Source organism: Aquarana catesbeiana, linkage group LG08, assembly GCF_042186555.1.
Source record: "Aquarana catesbeiana isolate 2022-GZ linkage group LG08, ASM4218655v1, whole genome shotgun sequence".
In the NCBI taxonomy this organism is placed as follows: Eukaryota; Metazoa; Chordata; class Amphibia; order Anura; family Ranidae; genus Aquarana; species Aquarana catesbeiana.
Window position 1 is genome coordinate 43,196,580 of NC_133331.1, and position 24,064 is coordinate 43,220,643.

Consider the following 24,064-nt stretch of genomic DNA (forward strand, 5'->3'; position numbering starts at 1 on the left):
ACAATAAAACACAGTAAAGTATAAAAAATTACATACCTGAAAACCAAACATGATAAAACATAACAATAAAACATTGCAGAATAGAATACAGTAAAAAAGAGCAGAACAATAGAGAGAGAATAGAGAGTGAGAGAACAATAAAACGACAACTATTTTTGTTTTTTTTTATTTTATTTTTTTTTGTATATATTTTTTTTGTTTTTACTTTTTAATTTTTTTTTACATTTTTTTTATAACTGTAACTTTTGTAACTGTAACCGGTTCCAGGTTCTGGTCTCTCAAAATGCGATGGCATCTTGGGAGACCCTGTGAAAGTGTGCCTAGTCTGTGCAATGCTGTACCCTACGTTAAAACTCAACTAGTGTATGGTAGCGCTCAAAACATTCACCAATGCAAAGACCAGTATTGTCAGGACAGGAGGGACAATAAAAGTGGGTGTCACGCCTATATCCACGCTTTCTACAGACACAACATTTTCTTTGAGGGGCTCCTTGGGTAGGGGTACTCGGGAGGACATAAGGAAAATGCCTCTCATGCAGCTGGCTTATTGCATTTGGTTGGGGAAGGTGAGGTGGAGCACCGTCTGGAAACAGAAGGGCCTTGACGATCTCTTCCTGGAATTTAAGGAAAGATCCAACCCGTCCTGAAGCTCTGTATAGCACATGAGAATTCAGCAAAGCCAATTGAAATAAGTATACAGACACTTTTTTATACCAGTGTCTGGCCTTACGGGCAACTAGGTACGGCGCCAACAACTGGTCGTTGAGGTCCATCCCTCCCATATTTTGGTTATATTCGTGGACACAGAGGGGTTTCTCCACAACACCAGTCACCGTAGTAATTTGGACAGTTGGGTCTGCATGAAGGGAGGTGAGAACGAAAATATTCTTATTATCCCTCCACTTCATAGCGAGCAAATTATTACACTTCAAGCAGGCTCTCTCCTCCAGCCTAAGACGGGAATTTACAAGCTGATGGGGAAAGCCCCGGCGATTAGGTCGCACGGTGCCACATGCTCCAATCTGATGATCAAACAAGTGACTAAAAAGTGTCACGCTCATGTAATAATTGTCCACATACAAATGGTACCTCTTTCCGAATAAGGGTGACACCAAGTCCCACACAATCTTGCCAGCGCTTCCTATGTAGTCAGGGCAGTTTGTCAGCTCTACGTGACTATCTCTTCCCTCAAACCATAAAACTACATGTATAGCCTGTGGCCCTGTCACAGAGCTTATACATCTTGACCCTGTATCTGGCACGCTTGCTGGGAAGGTACTGTTTGAATGACAAACGGCCAGAAAACTTAATCAGGGACTCATCAACGCAGACAACTTGATGGGGAGTAAACAAGTCTGCAAAATGTTGGTTGAAGTGGTTTACGAAGGGCCGAATTTTGTAGAGCCGATCGTATCCAGGGTCTCCACGAGGACAACAGAGTTTTTTGTTGTTGAAGTGCATGAACCGCAAAATCTGCTCGTATCGTGCCCTGGCCATGGAAGCAGAGAACAAGGGCATATGGTGAATTGGGTCAGTGGACCAATATGACCGCAACTCACTCTTTTTGGTTATGCCCATGAGGAGGGAAAGGCCCAGAAAGATCTTAAATTCGGAAACCATAATTGGTTTCCAATCTCTGGCAAGGGAGGACTGGGGAATAGTGGCGATGTGTTGACCAGCGTACAAATTGCTTTGGTCCACAATAGATCTATAGAGATCTTCAGTGAAAAACAGGCCTGACCCTGCGAACGCTGCAGTTATGTGTGTTTAGTGTTTTGTAAGTGACAGCGATCGATCGATACTGCACTTGGGTGGGCTGGGCGGAGGGGCAAAACGCAGGTGCTAGCAGGTATCTGGGCTGATCCCGCTAACACTGCGTTTTTGGGAACCCTAAACTGCTGGGGACGCTAGTATAGATCTGATTGGATCAGATATTGATCCCTTCAAATACTATACCACTAAGGGAGGTGTATGCTGCGTGCATGGGTGTTAGCGATACTGGCACTAACCTGATGCTGCCTGGGGCGATGCAGACCCCATCTGACCCTAAAACCTAACTTATAACCTAACGGGCGATTAGGGGGTTAAACCTTTATTAGGTAATAAATAGCGGGTGCCCTGACACTATAAAAAATAAACTAATCAGCGTCACCCATAACAGTTATACAGTGATCACTGGTGTAAGGGTTAACTAGGGGGCAATCAGGGGGTTAAAATCTTTATTAGGTAGTATATGGGGGTCCCTGACGCTATAAAACGCTGACGGCGAACCTAAATACTTACCTCCCCAACTAGCGTCACCTGTGACACTTATACAGCGATCAGAAAAACGATCGCTTAGTGACACTGGAGACGGGGGGTGATCAAGGGGTTCAAATATTATTAGGGGGGGTTAGGGGGGTACCCTAGACCTAAAGGGGCCTAACACTAACTGCCCTACCACTTATAACTGTCACAAAATGACACCAATGCAATAATCAAAAAAAAAACAAAACTGCTATTGGTGTCACTGTGACAGGGGGTGATCGGGGGGGCTGATCAGGGGTGAAAAGTGTGCCTAGAGTGTTCTACTGTAAGTGGTGTGTTGGTGCAGACTTACTTGATGTCTTCTCTCCTCAGAAGCCGGAACGAAAAGGCTTCACGAGAAGCGATGACATCACTTCCTCTGCCGCTGTTTACATTACAGCAGCAAAGGAAGCATTCCATTCGCCAGGAGCGGGCAAGCAGGGTCGTACAGGTAAGCCCTTATGCCTGCCCGTGCCATTGTGCCGACGTACATCGGCGTGCAGCGGTTGGCAACTGGTTAATATTGATTGGACCCTGGGCAAAAAATTTCTTGGGGCTCTCCCCCTCCATGCAGTTTTGCTCTCCACCTGCTCTAAGACATACAATAAATAGCAACTAGACTCAAAATCTGTATATTGAATCAGATCAGGCAGCGATTGCGATTGTTTGCCAGAGGTTACAGTGTATCATTACCGCTCCCTGACTGGTTGGTAGAGGTTACAGCACATGATTTCTACTTGTACATTGGTTGCTAGAGATTACAGTACACCAATACTGGTCACTGATTGGTTGCTAGAGGTTACTGCACATCATTACTGCTTACTGATTTGTTGCTAGAGGTTACAGCACATCATCTCCTCACTGCCTGCACACTATGGACAGGGGAGGTGAGGGGACCCATTAATAGACAGAAAACCCTTAGGGATCCTAGGACTCCTGGGATCAGTGGCAGTTCTGGGTGGAGGGGAGGGTGTGATCAGTGGCAATGCAGATTTTTTTTCACCAACTACGAATATAAAGAGGAGTTTCAACACTGGCCACCAATAAAATAGGGGTTTACACTGACCACTAATGTAATAGGGGTTTACACTGACCACTAATATAATAGAAGTATTCACAGTAACCACCAATGTAAGGAGGGATTTACACTGACCACCAATGTAAGGGGGGCATTCACACTGGCCACTAGTGTGAATGAAAGGATTCTACACCAAGCACAAATGTAATGAGATTTACACTGACCACCGATGTAACAGACATTTAGCCTGCGCTCACATTGTGTGTGTTTAGAATGCATGCAAAATCTCTTTCCTGACACCACAGAAACTACCGGCCTTTAGCAGATACACAGAAGTGTCATTAATTGTTTTTGTGTGATTTTGAAAGAGGGTTTGGGACTTTCTTCCGCATTTGTAGCGCACAGAGCAGCCCATTGAAATGGATAGGCTGCCCTACACGTGACCTACATCTTTATCGACCCTGTCAGTATACCTTTGCATCCTAAAACCCATGCTAACCTCTGCACCCCAAACCTGCTCCATCCTCTCCACTCCAATCCCCCCCCCCTTTAACTCTACCTGCCTCCTCTGCTCATCTTTGCACTCACATTCCTTCCCTCCATACCTCCCCTCCTTGCTCATCTGTGCACCCCAAACTAATTCCTTCTCTGTCTACCTCTGCACATCCCACACTACCCCCCCCCCCCCCCCACACACACACACACTAATATCCTTTGCAGAACAGGCTGATGGTAGGCTTAATGACCACAGTTGCAGGCAGGACTTCAAGCATTTCAAGCATGCCTCTTAACCTCCTCAGTTGGGCAGCATTCAGTATAGGTAATAGTGGATATGACCTCTGGGGGAGTACGATATACATATGAATACTGCCTCTATTTACATATCAATGCTGCTGGTCCGCCGTTATTTACATATCAATGCCAGTATTTACATGTAAACACAGGGTCTGCAGGTGAGTCATCTGTACACAATAGGGCAGAGCTGGGCAGCATTAGTAACAGAACTTCACACTGAGATATCAGGACACCGCATGGGACTAAAACCTCAAGTGATGAGGGAATTTAAACTGGGATAGTTGGCAAGTATGAGGCAGATGCTTTGGGTCCCACAACAATGACAGGGCCCAGGGCAGTTGCCCCTTTTGCCCCGCCTTAAAAACTGCCATGGATTTACTTAAAAAGAGCACTCAGTAATGTTTGGATGTTAAGATTCTTCCTACGGGTTTGATCTGTATCAAAGGGAAGATTCTACGAAACGTGTACTAGGTCAGGTGAATATAAAGTCTCTCTTTTACAGGAACTTTTCCTTTTAGCAATTTAAGGTGGAACCCCAGGCCCGTAGCTAAAAACAGTTGAAATACATACACGTTTCCTGTTTCAACTTTTAAAGAATTTGTAATACAGATCTTGTGCTTAAGAAGCCTCTGCTGGTCAGGATTAGAGATGAGTTCAGGTGTTCTCTGAACTCCTCACTAACCTGAACTTCAAAATACTGCTTTTTATGTACTCCAATGAGCTGCAGACTGGGTCATTCCCCGCCACACAACTCATGTGAGCTAGGGGAGAGGGGAATGACTCAGCCTGCAGGTCACTGGAGTGGGAAAAAAAGCAGAATTTGGGGTTAAAGATGAGTTCGGAGGATGCCCAAGCTCACCCCTAATCCTAACTAGAGATGTTAATTTCAGGCTAAGCTGTGGGCAGGGGATTTCCTGTTCTGCAGTTGACGTTACAAAGGGGCAGGGATGCTTATGACATAATTGACCTAATAAGGCCACATGGCTATTATAGGTCAATGTCTACTCACTGGACAGAGGTCAGTGTGTTGGTACACTGTCAAAACAGGAGGTTGAATTACTGGACCGATAAGACAAATTGCTTGAGTGGGAACCACAGATGTCACCCGTCTGGCTGTAGAATGTGGAAAATGTGTAAATCACAAGTTTGGCTGAACAAGATAACAAATCAATCCCCTAGCAGGAAAGGCAGTGAACATTTAGTATATCCTGTACATTTCAGCGATTTGCCTGGAGTTTTCCGATAATAATGATGGTGATGATGATAATCATGAGGATGATGAAACGATACTATGTGCAGATAACTCGTGTTATAAGTAAAGAAATACTGTAACCATAGGCACATGATAATGAATGCTTTCTAAAATAAATGAACTTCCCACCTGTGGCCTTCTACTGTAGCCATGTCAGGGTGTCTCACTTGGACAGTTTTATCTTTTGTAATAATTGAATGAAGAGAAGTGAAATTCTACGTGGAAGGCAACAGATCGGAGGACTCCACCAGGGAGAAATTACCACTGGAGTATCTGAGAAATGTAGGAAGCCAGTGGACAACAAACTCATACCTCACAACCATCATTAATCATCCACTGAATGACATTCACATGACCTCCATCAACTGCCCAGTGCATGGCAGTACAGCCACTCTTATCCCGGGTCTCCCATGATGCACCTTGTGTTCTTAGATACTGCACAACATCCAGATGTCCAGAGAAGCATGCCAGCATCACACTGCAAAGACATAAAAACTACAAGGTTACAGGTGTTTGTCACCCCATGTGCTGTGGAAACTGACAGTGGCTCACATGACTTCCTCCATAATGCACACATCTCCAGTACAAAATAACAGTATTTATCACTATTTATTGTGAATAGATTTCATACAATGCAGGAGCAATTTAGTAACGTCTAAAAGCAAGTAAAAAATCACTTTAAGAGGTAGAGCACGACTCCATTAGTAACAGTAACTAAAAAACGTTCATGTTTAACTCCAGGCAAACAGATGAAATACAAATAGAAGAGCTGCTTTATAAGCCAAAAGATTAGATTTATCCATCCAGTTCTGGGAATTTCAAAATTCTATCACAAAGCACATCCCTTTCTGACAGGGCAGAAAACCTAGTTTTTCTCTGCTACAGTTAAGTAATACTTGAAGGTTTTGTTCTTCCCCCAGCCTGTGATTGGACAGTTAAAAGAGAAGCAGCAGACAGATGAGCTCATCTCTGTGTTCTCCTCTCCTATGCACATGAGCACTGTAATCCAACTGTCTCTGTTTATGCGGTTTTGTAAAAATATGAAATCTTTATTGAACAATTCATTAAAAATGGCTGAGCTATACCATTCACATCCTAATCTGTAAAATATCCCCTGCTAAACTCAGAAGGAGCAGGAATATGATAGAAGAATTAAAGTTAAATTGCATAACCAACAAATCCAACCAACGCGTTTCGACTTATATAAAGTTTTAAAAGTTGAAACGTGTTGGATTGATTTGGTGGTTATACAATTTAATTTTAATTCTTCTATCATATTCCTGATCCTTTTGAGTTCAGCAGGGGATATTTTACAGATTAGGATGTGAACTGACTAGATCAGCCATTCTTAATTCATTGTTCAATAAAGATTTCATATTTTTTATATATAATTTCATTGTGTGATTTCTACTGCTGCAACAAAGTTCCATGGGAGATATCTTTTCTACAATTCAATAGGGATGGAACAGCTACTGTACCCTTGATAGGACTGCTACTCTTCACCTCCTTATGCTGTTTTTCCCTTTTTCAGTCTAAACCCTGCTGTACAGGGAGTACAAGAGTCTGATACTATGTCAAATTCAGATGCTTTTACTGTTTGCATTAAAGATATGTTTAATGATGTATTGAATATATTTGTATTAATGCTATATATATATATATATATATATATATATATATATATATATATATATATATATATGTTTAATGATGTATTAAAAGCAGTAGTATATTGTTAAAAAGAAAAAAAAAAAAAAGGAGAGAGAAATAAAAACCAGTCCCTCTGTAGGCTCAAGACATAATAGTATGCACTGTATAATAGCACAGTTTGTCAAACTTACCTATAAAACTGATCCCTCCAGTGGTGCCCTGTCACCGCTGACAGGGATTCCATCTTCACCCAATTTTTCTCCCAGGTTCGCACGCTTCAGCCGTTTGAATGGTCAAGCCATGATGACGTCACTCCTGCGCATGCATGCCGGAACCATAATCGAGGCACAGTGCGCAAGTGCCGATGCCAATAAACTGGCCCTTTGTTTAGAAAGTTTGGAGACCCCTGTTCTAAACAATAGGTCAGATTACTCACCCTTTAGACTTTAGGGGGGACAACTGTGGCCAGGGGTAGTCGAAAATACCCTGGTGTTAGTGGATTAAACAATGCCTTAGGATTGGTTGTCAGTGGGAGTTGGTATTGGTGTGAGCAATAGTGTAAATTTTTGGTATCAGTGGGAGGAATAGTGCCCCACCATTGTAATCAGTAGGCGGAACAGTCCCAGTGAGGAAGAAAAGGTGTCCCATCATTGGTGTCAGTTGGAGGAATAATGCCTCATCATTGGGGTCAGTGGGAGGAATAGTGCCTCATCATTGGGGGAGGAATAGTGGCCCATCATTGGTATCAGTGGAAGGAATAGTGCCCCATCATTGTTATCAGTGGGAGGAACAGTTCCCCATCTTTGGTATCAGTGGGAGGAACAGTGCCCCATAATTGTTATCAGTAGGAGGAACAGTGCCCCAGGGAGGAAGGAAAGGTGCCCCATCATTAGTATCAGTGGGCGCAACAGCTCCCCATCTTTGGTATCGGTGGAAGGAATAGTGCCCCATCATTGTATACAGTAGGAGGAACAGTTCCCTATCTTTGGTATCAGTGGGAGGAATAGTAACCCAACATTGTTATCAGTGGGAGGAACAGTTCTCCATCTTTGGCATCAGTGGGAGGAACAGTGCCCCATCTTTGGTATCAGATGGAAGAAGTGTGCCCCATCATTGGTACTGGTGTGAGCAACAGTGCCCCATCATTGGTGTCAGTAGGAGCAATAGTACCTCATATCAGTGGAAGGAATAGTGCCGCAAGGGCTGGATAATGGCAAGCAAAGGGTCACGTCTGGCCCACAGGCCGCACTTTGAAGACCACTGTTTTAACCAACTCAATCATGGCTTTACAGCCTTTTACTTTACAACAGGGTTTCCTTCTTTTTCTTTCCTTTGAGAACATCTACAGAAGATATAAGTAACACTACATGCAAGGAATGATATAAAGCATCAATAATAACATTTGTGACTTCCATTCTATGCCTGATGGTCAGTTCTGTTATTTTTCTTGTTCTACATTTTAAACCAGAACATATATATTTTTTTTTCCTTTGTGTTCACAGTTTAAATTCAGCAGCCGCTTTGCTGCCAGAAAGGATAAAGAGTTCATCGTACTGAGACAAACACATAGTGCAGTTTTCTGGATGCTGCTGGAAAAAAGAACAGGTTTACATGAAGGCGAGCAAACATCAGCGGAGCAGAATGATGTTCCCATGGTCAGGCTCCCTGTCACTTGTTTACTAAACACCTTATGGGAAATAATCTCTGAAGACACATGGCTGGCCATTAAAGTGAGCTAAACACACAGTTGTGCTGCAGGGGAATCCTGGCTGTCTGTTTTATCTGGAGCACAGTGTTCTATCTCATTATATGGATGTAGAAAGGTGAAGTGCAGCCATAAACACTTGTGTTGTTATATTGTATCTGCAGACCATCAGCTGCTGGACAGCGACAAATCCCACCATACCTAGCTAAGTGAGACACAGATTGTGACAGAAGAAGCTATATTCAAGTGGCCCTAGCATTAGATAGACTTTTATATGTTCAGTGCATGCATGATATTTTTATGTGTAAAACTCCCAGTTATTTAATGCCTCTTAAAGATCCCAGTAACTTCTGAGCAAGCCTTCGTCTCCTTTTCTCTCCAGAAACACAGAGCCATCGTTGTTCTGTCAATATTCAGGATCGCCATCTACTTTCTGGACCAAGATGATACAATCATATACATCCTGGGGGCTGTATTCACAAATGTCTGACACCGAGCAGCCCCTGCTCTAGGCTCTCACCTAGTGACATGCTTCAAAGTTACAATTTGGTATTGTGATGACTATGGGAGAGGGGACTGGAGGAAAAAAAACTTTCTCCTGCATGCAGCAGATTGATGACATCATCACAGCCTAGGCAAAGTCATGGAGCTCAAGGACTGATTAAAATAAAAAAAAAAAAAGGTTTTTGAAAAACTGCATTGTTTCTGGATATTGCTTCAGTAAATTGTGACTTTTCAGACAGGTAACAACCCATATTCACATCACACATGTTCCTGGAATAGGATCTATAAAAATAGGTGCTGCAGCAACCGCCAGCTGGAAACTGGAACATACATGATGCAGTGTAGACATCTGGCAGCACACCACGGATCTTCCAGTTAAGTCCAAACAATTTTTTATTAAAGCATGGTCACATCACAAGCGATAGACTGCAAAGTTTGGGAGCCGTACAGGACCCCTTTGTCAGGCATGTGATGACATCACATACCAGACGAAGGGGCCCTGCACGGTTCCGAAACCTTGCACTCTAACGCTTGTGATGTGATGTGATCATGCGTTCATAAAAAATCGTTTGGACTTAACTGGAAGATCCGTGGTGTGCTGGCAAATATCTACACTATGTCAGAAATATTTACACAGACTTATGAGGCATTATTCAAACCTAGTCGGTCCCTGTGCAACTACTTAACTTATTGAAGCCTGCCTGCACCACCATACAATTCCCACACTTAAAGTAAACATAGCTCCTTTTTTCCAGCGTGATGCACTGGAAAAAAGGACTAAATGCATGTGCATTATGTTGTGTATTAAGATGTGTTGTGCTAAGGCGGTCTTGTTCAACTGAATGGGCTGCCAAGGCACCACAATGAACCAAAAATAGGATCTGGAATATTTTTTGTAATGTAGAGCATCACAACGCAGTAGTGCATTACCATTCAAATGACCATACGCTCTTCACCCCAACAATAGCTGAACTAGCTGAAAAGCGGATCCAATGTAATAAATTACTGTAATGGATCTATCTTTAATGAAATGAAAATGCTGAGAGGTCTAGTAGTACCAAAGCTGCACAGCATCCAGACCCCAAGCCTAACATATATACAGCCTTGTTTAATAAAGTACTACAAAGAGCTGTAATCCCTAGTGACCTGACCAGTATTATGGTGTTTACTGTTGGTTGGGGAGGAGTAATGGAAAATCTAGTGGACTGCTATTCACAGAGCTGTGCATATGGACATTCCGCTTTTCAGCTTCTTACTAAAGTTTCATGTCTGTTCGGTCTAAAGTGTACTTTCTCTGAATTCTACCACTGTAACTGATATAAGGATGTTACAGTGAACCTGTGGTCGGGGTATGGACATTCAAGTCTCGCAGTAAATCAGAACTACAACAAACCTTCTGTAGCTGCAGGCATTGTGGAACAATTTTATGCTCAAAGTTTACAACAGAGCTGATATTCTATTCAGTTTCTCAGCAGCTTTAGCTCGCAAAGCTTCAGAGTCTGTGTTATGAACTTTGAGGATGAATTTCTCCTTAATGCCTGTAGTTACAGAGCCCAGTGGGGATTGTTTTAAAGCAATTTTTCTGTTTAAGAATAAGTAAACACTTGGTTTACTTAAAAATAGGCACAAATGTGTGCCTGCACCAACCTTATAAAGTCTTCTAGAACAAAAACTAGTTGGGGTACTCTGTTGTAGAAATACCAACATAGAGCAAACCTGTATTTTCCCAATACAGGCAAGAGTAGCAGGGTTCACTTGATGATAACTGAGCCCCTCCTGCTGATAATTAGCCCTCCCACACATTCCTGCTGCCTTGTTCACCTGTCAGACCCTGAAAAAACCACCCTGTTATGGTCAGAGCTTACATAAGTAGGACTAAGGACACAGTCCACAGTAGGACTAAGGACCTCCCTCTGACCACACAACATCACTTGGAACCTGGTGACTGGCCACCCATTGCTCCTTTGTGGGAGCATGGGCAGAGATTCACATGTCCCCTATACACATAAGCAGCAGGCATTTCAAAGGGCTCCAAAGGAGAATCAGGAACAGCAGGGGTATCTGGGGAAGCTAAAGTATCAGCAGACAATGGGCTTGGTTATCAACCAATTATATTACTTTGCCTTAAATGCAAAGTAATGGATAAACTAACAGCCTAATTTGCTTTTGGTTTGTGTCTATGACATTGGTCTGAGACACTTCTGAGATGATTCAAAATCATTGACAGGCACCATTTGACCTGCAGTTGACTCCCATCTGAGCTGCATTTGACTTGCTTCAAGTAGCTTTTGCATTCTGATAAACTTGTATGGGGATGCAAAAACCTGTTTGAAGAGAGCAAATGTCTATTGGCACAGTCCCAAATGAAGGTTTACAATCTCTCTCAGATCCCTATTTTTTTGTTATTTTGTGCCTTGTTGGGAAATTTCCCTTCACATTCAGTGTGTTCACTGGGACAGGAAACAAAGACAAGTGAACAGGTAATAAGAGGAAATGGGAGATATAACCAGCGCTTGTCCTTGATTCTGAGCCAAAGTAAACTTAACACTTGGTAAAGTTTTCTGACTCTATGTTTTACTGATCTACGTACGCCTTTTCTGTGTCACTCAATATAATGAAGCCAGAGGGTCTGTCATAAGTCCTGAGGGGGACAGTGCAGAAAGAGCTAGAATGGAAGAGAGGAGACGCCAATCATGTGAAGAACAGACGCTGCAACCTAATGAAGTATGACTTCTACTCGGTATATATTATATATAAAATATAATATATATATATATATATATATATATATATATATATATATATATATATATATATATATATATATACATACACACACACACACACATACACACACACACACACACACACATATATACACACACAAAACTTAGTGTCTAGCATTCGTTAGAACTTGACCTGTACATAATTGCGGTCACACTGCAGTAAAATCATATAGATCTTGAAGATATTGTAAACTTATTTCCACTTTGTATTGAGTCTTTCTTTCTGCGCCAAAACTAAATAAAATTCCATTAAATATTTTATCAGCTCTATATCCAGGAGCCAGCTCTGAAGGCAAATCAATTTGATGTACCAGAAATTCTGTAAGTAAATTGTTTGTCATGCAATATGTACATTGTTAACTAAAACACACAGATTTTGCTTCCTATGAATAGACAAACAAGCTGACTGACACATTTCGACTATTCCATCTGCTGCAAAATCTATATCAGATGTATAGACCAGATGTATAACAGGAAATCAAATACCATGCTAATAATTATTATCTGTTTACCATTTGCTGCCAATCTTGTGTCTTTTTGCTTACACAGGCACTTTTAGAATCCAGTATATGGCAAGATTGCACAAAGTGGACTGGGAGGATTTCCAATAGATGGAACATTCCATAGACACAGCTGTGTCTATGCCTCCTTTGCAGTGACTTCTGAAACCCTTGGTCATACCACACAAATAAAAGACAGTGTGACTTATGTGCACAGGAATTCTGTACAATCTGTAAAACAATTGTGATGGTTTTCAGAGTACCTTGCAGACATTACAATGAAGAAATATGTGCAAATATACCACTTTTGCAAATTATAATTTTGAGTGGGTGTAGGCACTGATACTACAGTGATTGCCACAAGCTTCTGGATTCCATACTGAACAGCTGCACTGCTAAATAGAGGACACTCCGAACAGGCACCAATCAAAGAACACTTTGCATTTTCTCAATACTCAATGATTGGACAAGGTGGAAATCTTGACATTACTGCCCCGTCTCTCCACTTTGTCCAATAAGAGAATGCTCTGCATTCATTGAGAAGGTGCAAAATGGAATAATGTTGAGCATGCAAGCTTCTGTGTTCACTAAGCCCTAAGCTCAGGTCAGCCACTCAGCGTGAGAACCAGAAGCTAGTGGAGATCACTGGAGTAGCAGTGCCTATAATAGGTCACATAGCGGGAAGCACACCGCTAATTTTCAGGAGGAATTCCAGACAGAAGGTTATGCTTAGTAACACTTTTTCCCTATAACTTGGAAAAACTTCACTTTCTCTATTCCAACATACCTGTTTTTTCCACTTCCATTATCCCGGTGTATGTTTGCTCCATATTCAACCAGTAACTTCACGAGTCTAGGAAAACACAGCAAGAGAAGAGAAAACAGCTCAGCCAAAAATAAATTATCACAATCTTGTACCATAAAGGTGCACCAGTAAAAAAGAGATGGTCCCTGCCTCCACCTACAACTGGCCTTCACGGCAAGGAGCACATGGAAGGGCATGAAAGCCAAAACCAGAAAAAATGGATGGGTGGGGCAGGAGCAGGGGCTCTTTGTTACTGGTGCAAATTTGGTCAGGGGACACACTGGGCACCTTTGCTGCCATTGTGCTATGTGTCCAATGTGCCCCTGTGCCTTTGAGGATTGGGCTACCTCCAGGCCCACCTGCCCCTTATCTATCCTTTAGAATGCATGTGCTCCCATTATCGAGACTCTCATAAATTTAGAAGGGTTAGGACTGCAAGGGATACAGGGTGCCGCAAAGAGGCCTTGCAAATTATGTATGCGTTTGCAAATGTGTGCCAACTAAACACCTGTTTTTAATGCATACTGTTAGACAGGTTAATTCGGTTGGTAAGCAGACTGGTTGGCGAGTTGAGCTGGGAATTCTCTGGTTTTGTACCAGAAGGGTACCCACAGAAATTAAACAAATCTGACAGTAGCCATTCTAACACATTCATTGGATAGCTGACCAAGGGTGTGTTGTACAACTCCAAGAGCCAGAAGAATTCAACCCTCACAAAAAGCCGTATGTAGTGAAGTATCAGGATACAAAATGTATAGCTTCAAGGGAAACTATTATAGTTCCTGATCAAGTTTATTACACATTTATAAACTAAAAAGGTCTATTCTTCTTTAATGTCTGTATAAAATATTTATTTTACAAAGAAACATTTAGGTTGATTGACTAAAATTTGGGTGTGCAAAATCTGGTGCAGCTCTACATGGAAACCAATCAGCTTCCATTTTTTTTTTTGTCAAAGTTTAATTGAACAAGCTGAAGTTAAAAGCTGATGACCGCCGGCCACGAGCGATCATGACCTGGAGAGACAGAACAGGGACGAGTGTGTGTAAACACACATTTCCTTGTTCTGTTCTGACAGGAGTGACAGATCGTGTGTTCCTATTAGCTAGGAACCACAACCTGTCACTTGCTCTAGTTAGTCCCCTCCCCCTTCAGTTAGAATCACCTCCCAGGGAACAAAGTTAACCCCTTCACCACCCCCTAGTGTTAACCCCTTCACTGCCAGTGATATTTTTTCACAGTAATCACAGTAATCGCTGTATTACTGCCAATGTTAAAAAAATGTGTCAAAATTGTCCGATGTGTCCACCATAATGTCGCAGTCACGATAAAAATCGCAGATAGCTGCCATTACTAGTAAAAAAAAAAATAAATACCGTATTTATCGGCGTATAACACGCACTTTTTTCCCCTTAAAATCAGGGGAAAATCGTGGGTGCGTGTTATACGTCGATCCCCGCTATTTTGTGAACTATCGGAGCGATCGCCGCCGACATTCACATAGCGTGTATTTTTAAATATGGCGCCGCGGAGTTCGGAGGGACTCGGCGGCGCTCGTTCAGCTGAACGAGCGCCGCCGAGAACACAGTGACTGGGCGGAGCCGAGATACACATAGCCGAGGGTTCTCGGCTCTTCTCGGCGCCGTTCACAGTCCCGCCCAGTCCCGCCCAGTCCCGCCATTGGACCTCTGTTATGTCCATCATAGGGACTGGGCGTGACTGTGAACGGCACCGAGAAGAGCCGAGAACCCTCGGCTATGTGTATCTCAGCTCCGCCCAGTCACTGTGTTCTCGGCGGCGATCGTTCAGCTGAACGAGCGCCCCCGAGTCCCTCCAAACTCCGCGGCGCCATATTTAAAAATACACAGTGTAACTTGTGTATGTCGGCGGCGGTGTATGTTGGGGACAAGGCTGCACTGACCACTGGGGACATGGCTGCACTGGGGCAAAGCTGCACTGACAATTCTGCACTGGGGCAAAGCTGCACTGACAAGGCTGCACTGACAATTCTGCACTGGGGCAAAGCTGCACTGACAAGGCTGCACTGACAATTCTGCACTGGGACAAAGCTGCACTGACAAGGCTGCACTGACAATTCTGCACTGGGGCAAAGTTGCACTGACAAGGCTGCACTGACAATTCTGCACTGGGGCAAAGCTGCACTGACAAGGCTGCACTGGACACTGGGGCAAGGATGCACTTATTGTGATTTTTTTTTTACCAAAAATATGTAGAAGAATACATATTGGCCTAAACCAAGGAAAAAAATAGTTTTTTTATATATTTTTGGGGGGTTATTTATTATAGCAAAAAAAAAAAATGAGTTTTTTTTAAAATAGTCGCTCTTTTTTTGTTTGTGGCGCAAAAAATAAAGACCGCAGAGGCGATCAAATACCACCAAAAGAAAGCTCAATTTGTGGGAAAAAAGAGGACGTCAATTTTGTTTGGATACAACGTCGCACGACCGCGCAATTGTCAGTTAAAGTGACGCAGTGCCGAATCGCAAAAAAGTGCTCTGGTCAGGAAGGGGGTAAATTCTTCCGGGGCTGAAGTGGTTAAAGAATTCACATTTTTATTATACAAAACATTATGCTCCTTTTATTTTTATTTTACTTTTTGGGGGAAATCAGATGTTTATCAGCCTCCTTTGTCTATCAATGTAGCAGTATGGGGAATGTCCTTTGTAATCAATTGAATACATTATAGGCTGGTGGATTGATGTATATTTGAAGTCCATTAGCATATATATGGCTTTAAAGGGATAATGTCTGTTATATATTTGGGGAGTAGGGGTGTAGTTCGGAGATTTCTGTGCCACAGCAGCATTGATCAGACACAGACCCCCATATATGCTACTTATCGGTAACCTTTGACTGTATGTCATCTGGACATACAAGAAATTTGACAAATTTTTTAGACATTCTTTGGGGTCCTTTTTTCCTTTTTCTTCCCCTTTTTTTAACCTTTTGTATTATTATTTTATAGGACTTGTACCGGCTCCTTTTCACCTGACATATATAGCCTCTAGCATTTGATTGGCGGAGTCTTTTTTCCGTGTGGCGGTACCAGGCCTTTAATTCTGGGAACAAGCCACATGTCTTGCACATTTTATAGGTGGAAATCTACAGTGCCTTGAAAAAGTATTCATACCCCTTGAAATTTTCCACATTTTGTCATGTTACAACCAAAAACCTAAATGTATTTTATTGGGATTTTATGTGATAGACCAACACAAAGTGTCACATACAGTTGTGCTCATAAGTTCACATACCCTGGCAGAATTTATGATTTCTTGGCCATTTTTCAGAAAATATGAATAATAACACAAAAACATTTCCTTTACTCATAGTTAGTGTTTGGCTGAAGCCATTTATTATCAATCAACTGTGTTTACTCTTTTTAAATCATAATCACAACAGAAACTACCCAAATGACCTTGATCAAAAGTTTACATACTCTGGTGATTGTGACCTGATAACATGCACACAAGTTGACACAAAGGGGTTTGCATGACTATTTAAGGTAACCATCTTCACCTGTGATCTGTTTGCTTGTAACTGAGTTTCTGGACTCCTGACAGACCCTTGCATCTTTCTTCCATTGCTGCACTGACATTTCTGGATTCTGAGTCATGGGGAAAGCAAAAGAATTGTCAAAGGATCTGTGGGAAAAGGTAGTTGAACTGTATAAAACAGGAAAGGGATATAAAAAGATATCCAAGGAATTGACAATGCCAATCAGCAGTGTTCAAACTCTAATCAAGAAGTGAAAAATGAGGGGTTCTGTTGAAACCAAACCACGGTCAGGTAGATCAACTAAAATTTCAGCCACAACTGCCAGGAAAATTGTCCGGGATGCAAAGAAAAACCCACAAATAACTTCAGGTGAAATACAGAACTCTCTGAAAACATGTGGTATGGCTGTTGCAAGATGCACAATAAGGAAGCACTTGAAGAAAGATGGACTGCATGGTCAAGTCGCCAGAAGAAAGCCATTACTACGCAATTGCCACAAAGTATCTTGCTTACAATATGCCAAACAGCACAGAGACCAGCCTCAAACCTTCTGGCACAGTCATTTGGAGTGATGAGACCAGAATTCAGCTTTTTGGCCACAACCATAAACTCTACATTTGGAGAGGAGTCAACAAGGCCTATGATGAAAGGTACACCCTTCCTACTGTGAAACGTGGAGGTGGATCGCTGATGTTTTGGGGATGTGTGATCTACAAAGGCACATGAAATTTGGTCACAATTGATGGCAAGATGAATGCAGTATGTTATCAAAAAATACTGGAGGAACATTTGCATTCATCAGCCAGAAAGCTGTGCATGGGACGTACTTGGACATTCCAACATGACAATGATCCAAAACACAAGGCCAAGTCGACCTGTCATTGGCTACAGCAGAATAAAGTGAAGGTTCTGGAGTGGCCATCTCAGTCTCCTGACCTCAATATCATTGAGCCACTCTGGGGAGATCTCAAAACGTGCAGTTCATGCAAGACAGCCCAAGAATTTACAGGAACTGGAGGCTTTTTGCCAACCGGAATGGGCAGCTTTACCATCTGAGAAGATAAAGAGCCTCATCCAAAAATACCACAAAAGACTTCAAGCTGTCATTGATGTTAAAGGGGGCAATACACAATATTAAGAACTGGGGTATGTAAACTTTTGATTAGGGTCATTTGGGTAGTTTCTGTTGTGATTATGATTTAAAAAGAGTAAACACAGTTGATTGATAACAAATGGCTTCAGCCAAACACTAACCATGAGTGAAAGAAAAGTTTTTGTGTTATCATTCATATTCTCTGAAAAATGGCCAAGAAATCATAAATTCTGCCAGGGTATGTAAACTTATGAGCACAACTGTAATTGTGAAGTAGAAGGAAAGTGGTAAATCATTTTCAAATTTTTTTACAAATAAATATCTGAAAAGTGTGGCGTGCATTTGTATTCAGCCCCCCTAAGTCAATACGTTGTAGAACCACCTTTCGCTGCAATTACAGCTGTAACATGACCAAATGTGGAAAATTTCAAGGGGTATGAATACTTTTTCAAGGCACTTTATATATGTAGATTTCATTAAATGCATAATGTACTGTCTTACATGCATTGGTACTGATTATGTATGTAACCATAGAGATATATGCCAGTTCTCCCTAAGGGAGGGGGCTTTGTCTTATGAAACATGTCGGAGATGAAGATATGTATGTGAGATCTTATTTAGGACCAACCTGTGATATAGTCATCAACACTGGCATGATAAGCAACCGCAACTGTTTCAAAACACCATCTGGATGTTTGATATTCATATTTTTAACTTTTTAATGTTTTGTACAATAAAAATGTGGATTTTTATCCTTAAATTTCTTTTTGGTGTGGTACCTTTAAAGTCATAGTAGTTTTGTCATGTTAGGGATTGAACTATCTTTTAGTGTCTTGCAATAGAGGATGTGATACCAGTAGAGTATTTAAATGAGTTGAGACTCACAAATTGAAATTTTCTAGTATACCATAAGCTGCACAGATGCACCAGATTTTGCACTCTCCAGTTTTAGTAAATCAACCCCATTGCTTCGAGGCTGCTTTCATGTTACTTTGTTTGCAGAGCATGCTGGCCAGTTGCATAGAAAATCCCAACACTAACATTTGTTGTCTTCTCCTGCAAAGAGAAAGTTTTGAAAGTTCTTTTCCTCATGTTATAAATTATTCCCACTGTTTAGGAAGCACTAGAACTAATGTAACGTGCCCAGTAATTAAAGTTGATTCCACTGATGCTGGATAGACATTATGGGATATGTATGTTCAAGTCAGTAGTCGCCATCCATTACGTTTTATTCTTTTCTCTTATGTTAAAAAAATAGGATAAAGCGATCCTAAAGACCGTACCTCTCTGTAGGATGAGACCTTCTGCATGTGGCCCTCCTGTGGCACCTTTCTGCATTTCAGCCAGGTGATTGACATTAGCGCAAGTCTACAGCTCTCTTGGCCAGATCCCATACCGCCAATAATAGGAGCCAGATGCACCAATTACATAACATTGCTGTTGCCATTCTCACACACAGATTTACTGTATGCACAGTTTTCACTTGGGCCTAATCACTGCTGAAAATGGGATAGGAATATACTGCACCCACAGTGACCTGGATAACTCTATCAATGGAAGGGCAGAATAGAATAAAATACATAACTACCTGAGATATCCTTTCTGTGCAGCCACCATAAGGGGAGTGAAGCCGAGCTTATCAGGAACATCCACTTTCATGTGCCTGGAATAGAAGATGCAGCACAATAAAAGCATGAAGAATTCATAAAATAAAATAGAAAAAAAAGTTTTCTTAATGGTAAAGAGGTACCCATACCCAAAAACCAATGATTATTTAATATGGTCAACCTCAACGTATTCAGACTCAGTCTCAGACTGTCTCAGTGCGTATGTGTGTAAATATTAGACAAGTTGACCAGATGAGCTAATTAGTACACAGACTGCCTTTTTTGGCCACATATTGCTAGTTTCATGATAACCTCAAAAAACCTTTGAAATTCTTGAGGTAACCTTCTCAGGAAGTAGAATATACAGGGCCATGGAGATCTTGCCATGAGGTGCCATGTTGAACTTCCAGTGACCAGTATGAGAGAGTGAGTGATAACACCAAATTTAACACACCTGCTCCACATTTACACCTGAGACCTTGTAACACTAACGAGTCACATGACACCGGGGAGGGAAAATGGCTAATTGGGCCCAATTTGGACATTTTCACTTAGGGGTGTACTCACTTTTGTTGCCAGCGGGTTTAGACATTAATGGCTGTGTGTTGAGTTATTTTGAGGGGACAGCAAATTTACACTGTTATACAAGCTGTACACTAACTACTTTACATTGTAGCAAAGTGTAATTTCTTCAGTGTTGTCACATGAAAAGATAGAATAAAATATTTACAAAAATGTGAGGGGTTTACTCACTTTGAGATACTGTATTTCCCCTTACTGTCTGTCCCAGTGACCACCAGTCATCAGAACAGGAGGGGGAGAGGAAATGTTCCCAACAAGGTATTAACAGTAATTAAAATTTGGCAATTTCTCAACCTATACTGCTCTACTTAAAAAAAAATTGGCTGCCTTTCTCTGCATGGTTTCCAGGATATCCTGAAATTGTTATATTTGGAAAAGAACTCCAGTCTAACCAAAAACAGGGTATTCAATTACTATAAGGAAATGGCACATTCATTACTTGTAGGTAATTATGACTTTTACAAACTCTTTACAGTGGAAGAGCAGCTAACACTCCATCATGTCTTACTGACGTCATAACTTATAGAAAGCAGATCAAGTTCAGGCAAACCTATAGCTGTTCTAGCTATAGGCATACACTGGCATCATGATAATATTTTACCTACAAAGTTCCTTACCAACTTACAATCTAGGCTGCTTTTTTAGGTAAAAACTAAATAGGTGTTCCCTTTCTGCCCTCCTTACCACCATAATGATCATTGAGGATGTCCACCATACATTGTAACCAATATGGAGCTGGAAAATGCTTCCATGGCTGCCTGTGAATGGAATGGGCACAGATTCACTTCAGGCTTCTATAGCATCATATGAGAAGTTTTTTTATTGCCCATCTGTGATATGCTTTAGGAGACCAGACCAAAGGCAAAAAAATAGATGAAAACCTTAGCTGGATGACATTGTCTTTTTAAAGCACAAACATTTGTAATTTTTTTTGTATTTGAAAAGAGTTTCTTTACTTTTCATCTCAGTGCTGCTGATCTCCTCTAGCACATTTGCAGCCACTTTCTGATGATATACACCTGCTGACGGACACTGCGAGACCAGCAGTCCCTGCAGCATCTTCTCCCCCATGATCCAGTGGTCTAGGATCTGACACAGATAGACAGTCCACCGCTGGATCGTGAGGGACAGCCACCTGCTGGGGGAGTGGAGGTTCAGGTAAGTAAAATAGTTTCCCCTCTCCCCTAGACAAAACGAGCAATTAAAGGGGTTGTAAAGGTAAAAGTTTTTTCACCTTAATGCATTCTATGCATTAAGGTGAAAAAACTTCTGACAGAACCGCCGCCCCCAGCACCCCCGTTTTACTTACCTGACGCCTCGAAAGTCAGCTTCGCGTTCCCGACATCTGTTCCTCCGCTCACCCTGGCCGCTGATTGGCTGCAGTGGATGGATTGAAAGCAGCGCAGCCATTGGCTCGCGCTGCTGTCAATCACATCCGATGACGCGGCGCGCCGGGGGGCGGGGCCGAGTGATACAGCGAGCGGCTATAGCCGCCGGCTGTATCACGGGAGCGCGCCCGCAAGCACTCACCACCGTGCGAGAGAGCTCGCATGAAGGTGGTAAATGCTTGCGGGGAGGAGCTGAGACAGCCGCCGAGGGACCCCAGAAGACCAGGTTCGGGGCCACTCTGTGCAGAACGAGCTGCACAGTGAAGGTAAGTATGACATGTTTGTTATTTTAAAAAAAAAAAAAAAACACCTTTACAACCCCTTTAATCAAGGCAATGCAGGCGCAGCCCCACTGCATAGGATAATTTTACATTTTCTTAGAGTTGGGCTTTCACATATTATAAGCTGTACCTGTTTGTCTGTAGCCTTGTCTCCCCCACAGCTTTAGATGATTGTACACAGATTAGATGATATTTCTCAGCTTCCAGGAGACAGGGGGTAGGGATCTGATGTAACACACTGCACAGCACAGAGTGTCATCTGAGACCTGAGTGGAGGGAAAGGACACGCACCCCCCCCCTCTACACAGTCCCACTTGGAAACATGCACTTCTGAGGCTGGTCAATCACCTGCTGTGTGCTCGAGGGGAGGGGGTAAGGGAGCAGGGGTGTCCCCAAGGTTTGCACCCTGTCTGGAAAACTGTCATAAGTGATTCATGCAGATAGCAGAGGAAGGAAACAATAGACCACACTATGGGGCTGATTTACTAAAGGCAAATAGACTATGCATTTTACAAGAGCAGTTGGTCCTGAGCTTAGTAAATGAGGGCAAGCTCTACCGACTTCCATCATCCAATTATAGGCAAGCAGTTTTTTTTTAATTTTCCTTGCATGTGATTGGGTATTCTTTGCAAAGTGAAGCATCATCCCATTTACTAAGCTCCTGAGTGTTGTAATATGTTGGCCAATTTATGTATAATATTGTATTGGAGTATGGGTTGAGCAGAAATTCAGTTGAATTGTCCAAGCCAACTCAATTTTAATATAACAGCTGAAGACCCTTTGATGTGTTGGTCTTATGCAAGTCTACCTAGGGGTGTGAGGTATGGGCTGTTAACCTAATTGAACATTTCAAAGGGTACATTGTTTAAAGGACCATAGAAGAAGTATTTATTGATGGTAATTAGACTTGAGGGGGTAACAATGGGATCAAGGAGTGTTTTGGGTTGGCCTAGCGGAGGCTGCCTCCTGTGGGGCTAATATATCTAAGGGGACTTGTTGATATTAATATGCAAGAATAATGTAGGTATTCCAAGGGCTCAAAAGGGTATTCAGGTGGTATCTGTTAATCTAATCTAATTACACATATCTAAGGACTTGTTGATGTTGATATGCGGGAGTGCAAATTGGGGTGGTTCACGGCTGTTCACGGCTGGGGGTTGTTGTCTGTTTGATAGACTAAAGCTTATCAAAGTCCTAAATTGAAACGGCCAATCAAATTGCTCAGCCATTCAATGCCTGGTGAATATAACACGGCATTCAGTCTATAGGTTTTGGGTGAGGCTTGTCTGTGTGTGGCTGGGAACATACAGGCCTAGGAATATGGGTCTCTGAATTATATCTACTCTGTCGGATTTTTTTGTCATCTGTGGACTTTGTTCTGTGTTGGAAGTCAATAAAGTGCATCTCTCTGGAAGAATTGGGTTGCTGCGGAAGAGTACTTACATCATCATTATAATAATACCTAAATATTAATTATCATACCCACTCTACATCATATCACCCAGTATATATTAATATACCCGATCACTACACTGAGCAGCTGCGCTTGCAAAGTGCACAGTCTATTTGCCTTTAGTAAATCTACCCCTAATTGCTATAGACAGAGGCAAGTACACATTATATGAGGATTGCTTTGTTAATTTTTCATTTCCGAGGTATGGCCACTTTAAAGTCCATGAAAACCATAACAATTAACTTCACATATTTGCTCTGTTAAATATACTATAGAAATCATTTTGCTTTATCTGTTGGATAAGTGCAAAAATATCTATTGAACCGGTCAGAAATTCAGAGCTGTCCTGTGCTTATTTCCAGTGTTATTCTAAGGCACGTAACCAACTCACCCAGTCTCCATCTTGGACTACAGAACAATTAGTCTTCATGTTGTGGAGATGGGAGAGTAGAAGGGTCTAGATGGGTTGGCAACATCCAAGCTATAAAATGCTGTGTGGTGTCAGCCTGCAATTAATATTCTTCTGTACTTGCAGAATCTTTACATGGATAAAACATGGGAAAACGTACACGAGTTGCAGAAATGTTTTTTTTGTTTTTTGTTTTTGAGGGGGGTTTGTCCTGACATTAACACAACATATATTTTCACAGAAGAGGTGGCTGTTCCTTGTATTTTATATTTATCAAATTGATTGTTGTGATAGCAAAAATACTTTCAATCCCACAAAAAAGTTTCAATCCCACCAATATATGTACTTCGAGACCTTGTCACTAACAAAAAAAAAATGCCAGTAAAAGCAAAGAAAAATCAAGAATTTTAAATGCTTTTTTGCAGCGCTTTTCTC

The 24,064-nt window shown here is 41.9% G+C and overlaps 1 protein-coding gene across 5 annotated transcripts in view; it reads right to left on the bottom strand.

Moving 5' to 3' along the window:
- FANK1 (fibronectin type III and ankyrin repeat domains 1) overlaps positions 1-24,064 on the bottom strand; it is a 208,975-nt gene that overhangs the window by 43,512 nt on the left and 141,399 nt on the right. For all 5 annotated transcript variants that reach the window (XM_073595750.1, XM_073595748.1, XM_073595747.1 and 2 more), the window contains 3 exons: positions 19,498-19,572; positions 13,284-13,349; positions 5,664-5,829 (listed from right to left, as the gene is read on the bottom strand). In XM_073595750.1, the coding sequence (XP_073451851.1) occupies positions 5,664-5,829; positions 13,284-13,349; positions 19,498-19,572 (307 nt within the window). The remainder of the gene's footprint in view (positions 1-5,663; positions 5,830-13,283; positions 13,350-19,497; positions 19,573-24,064) is intronic.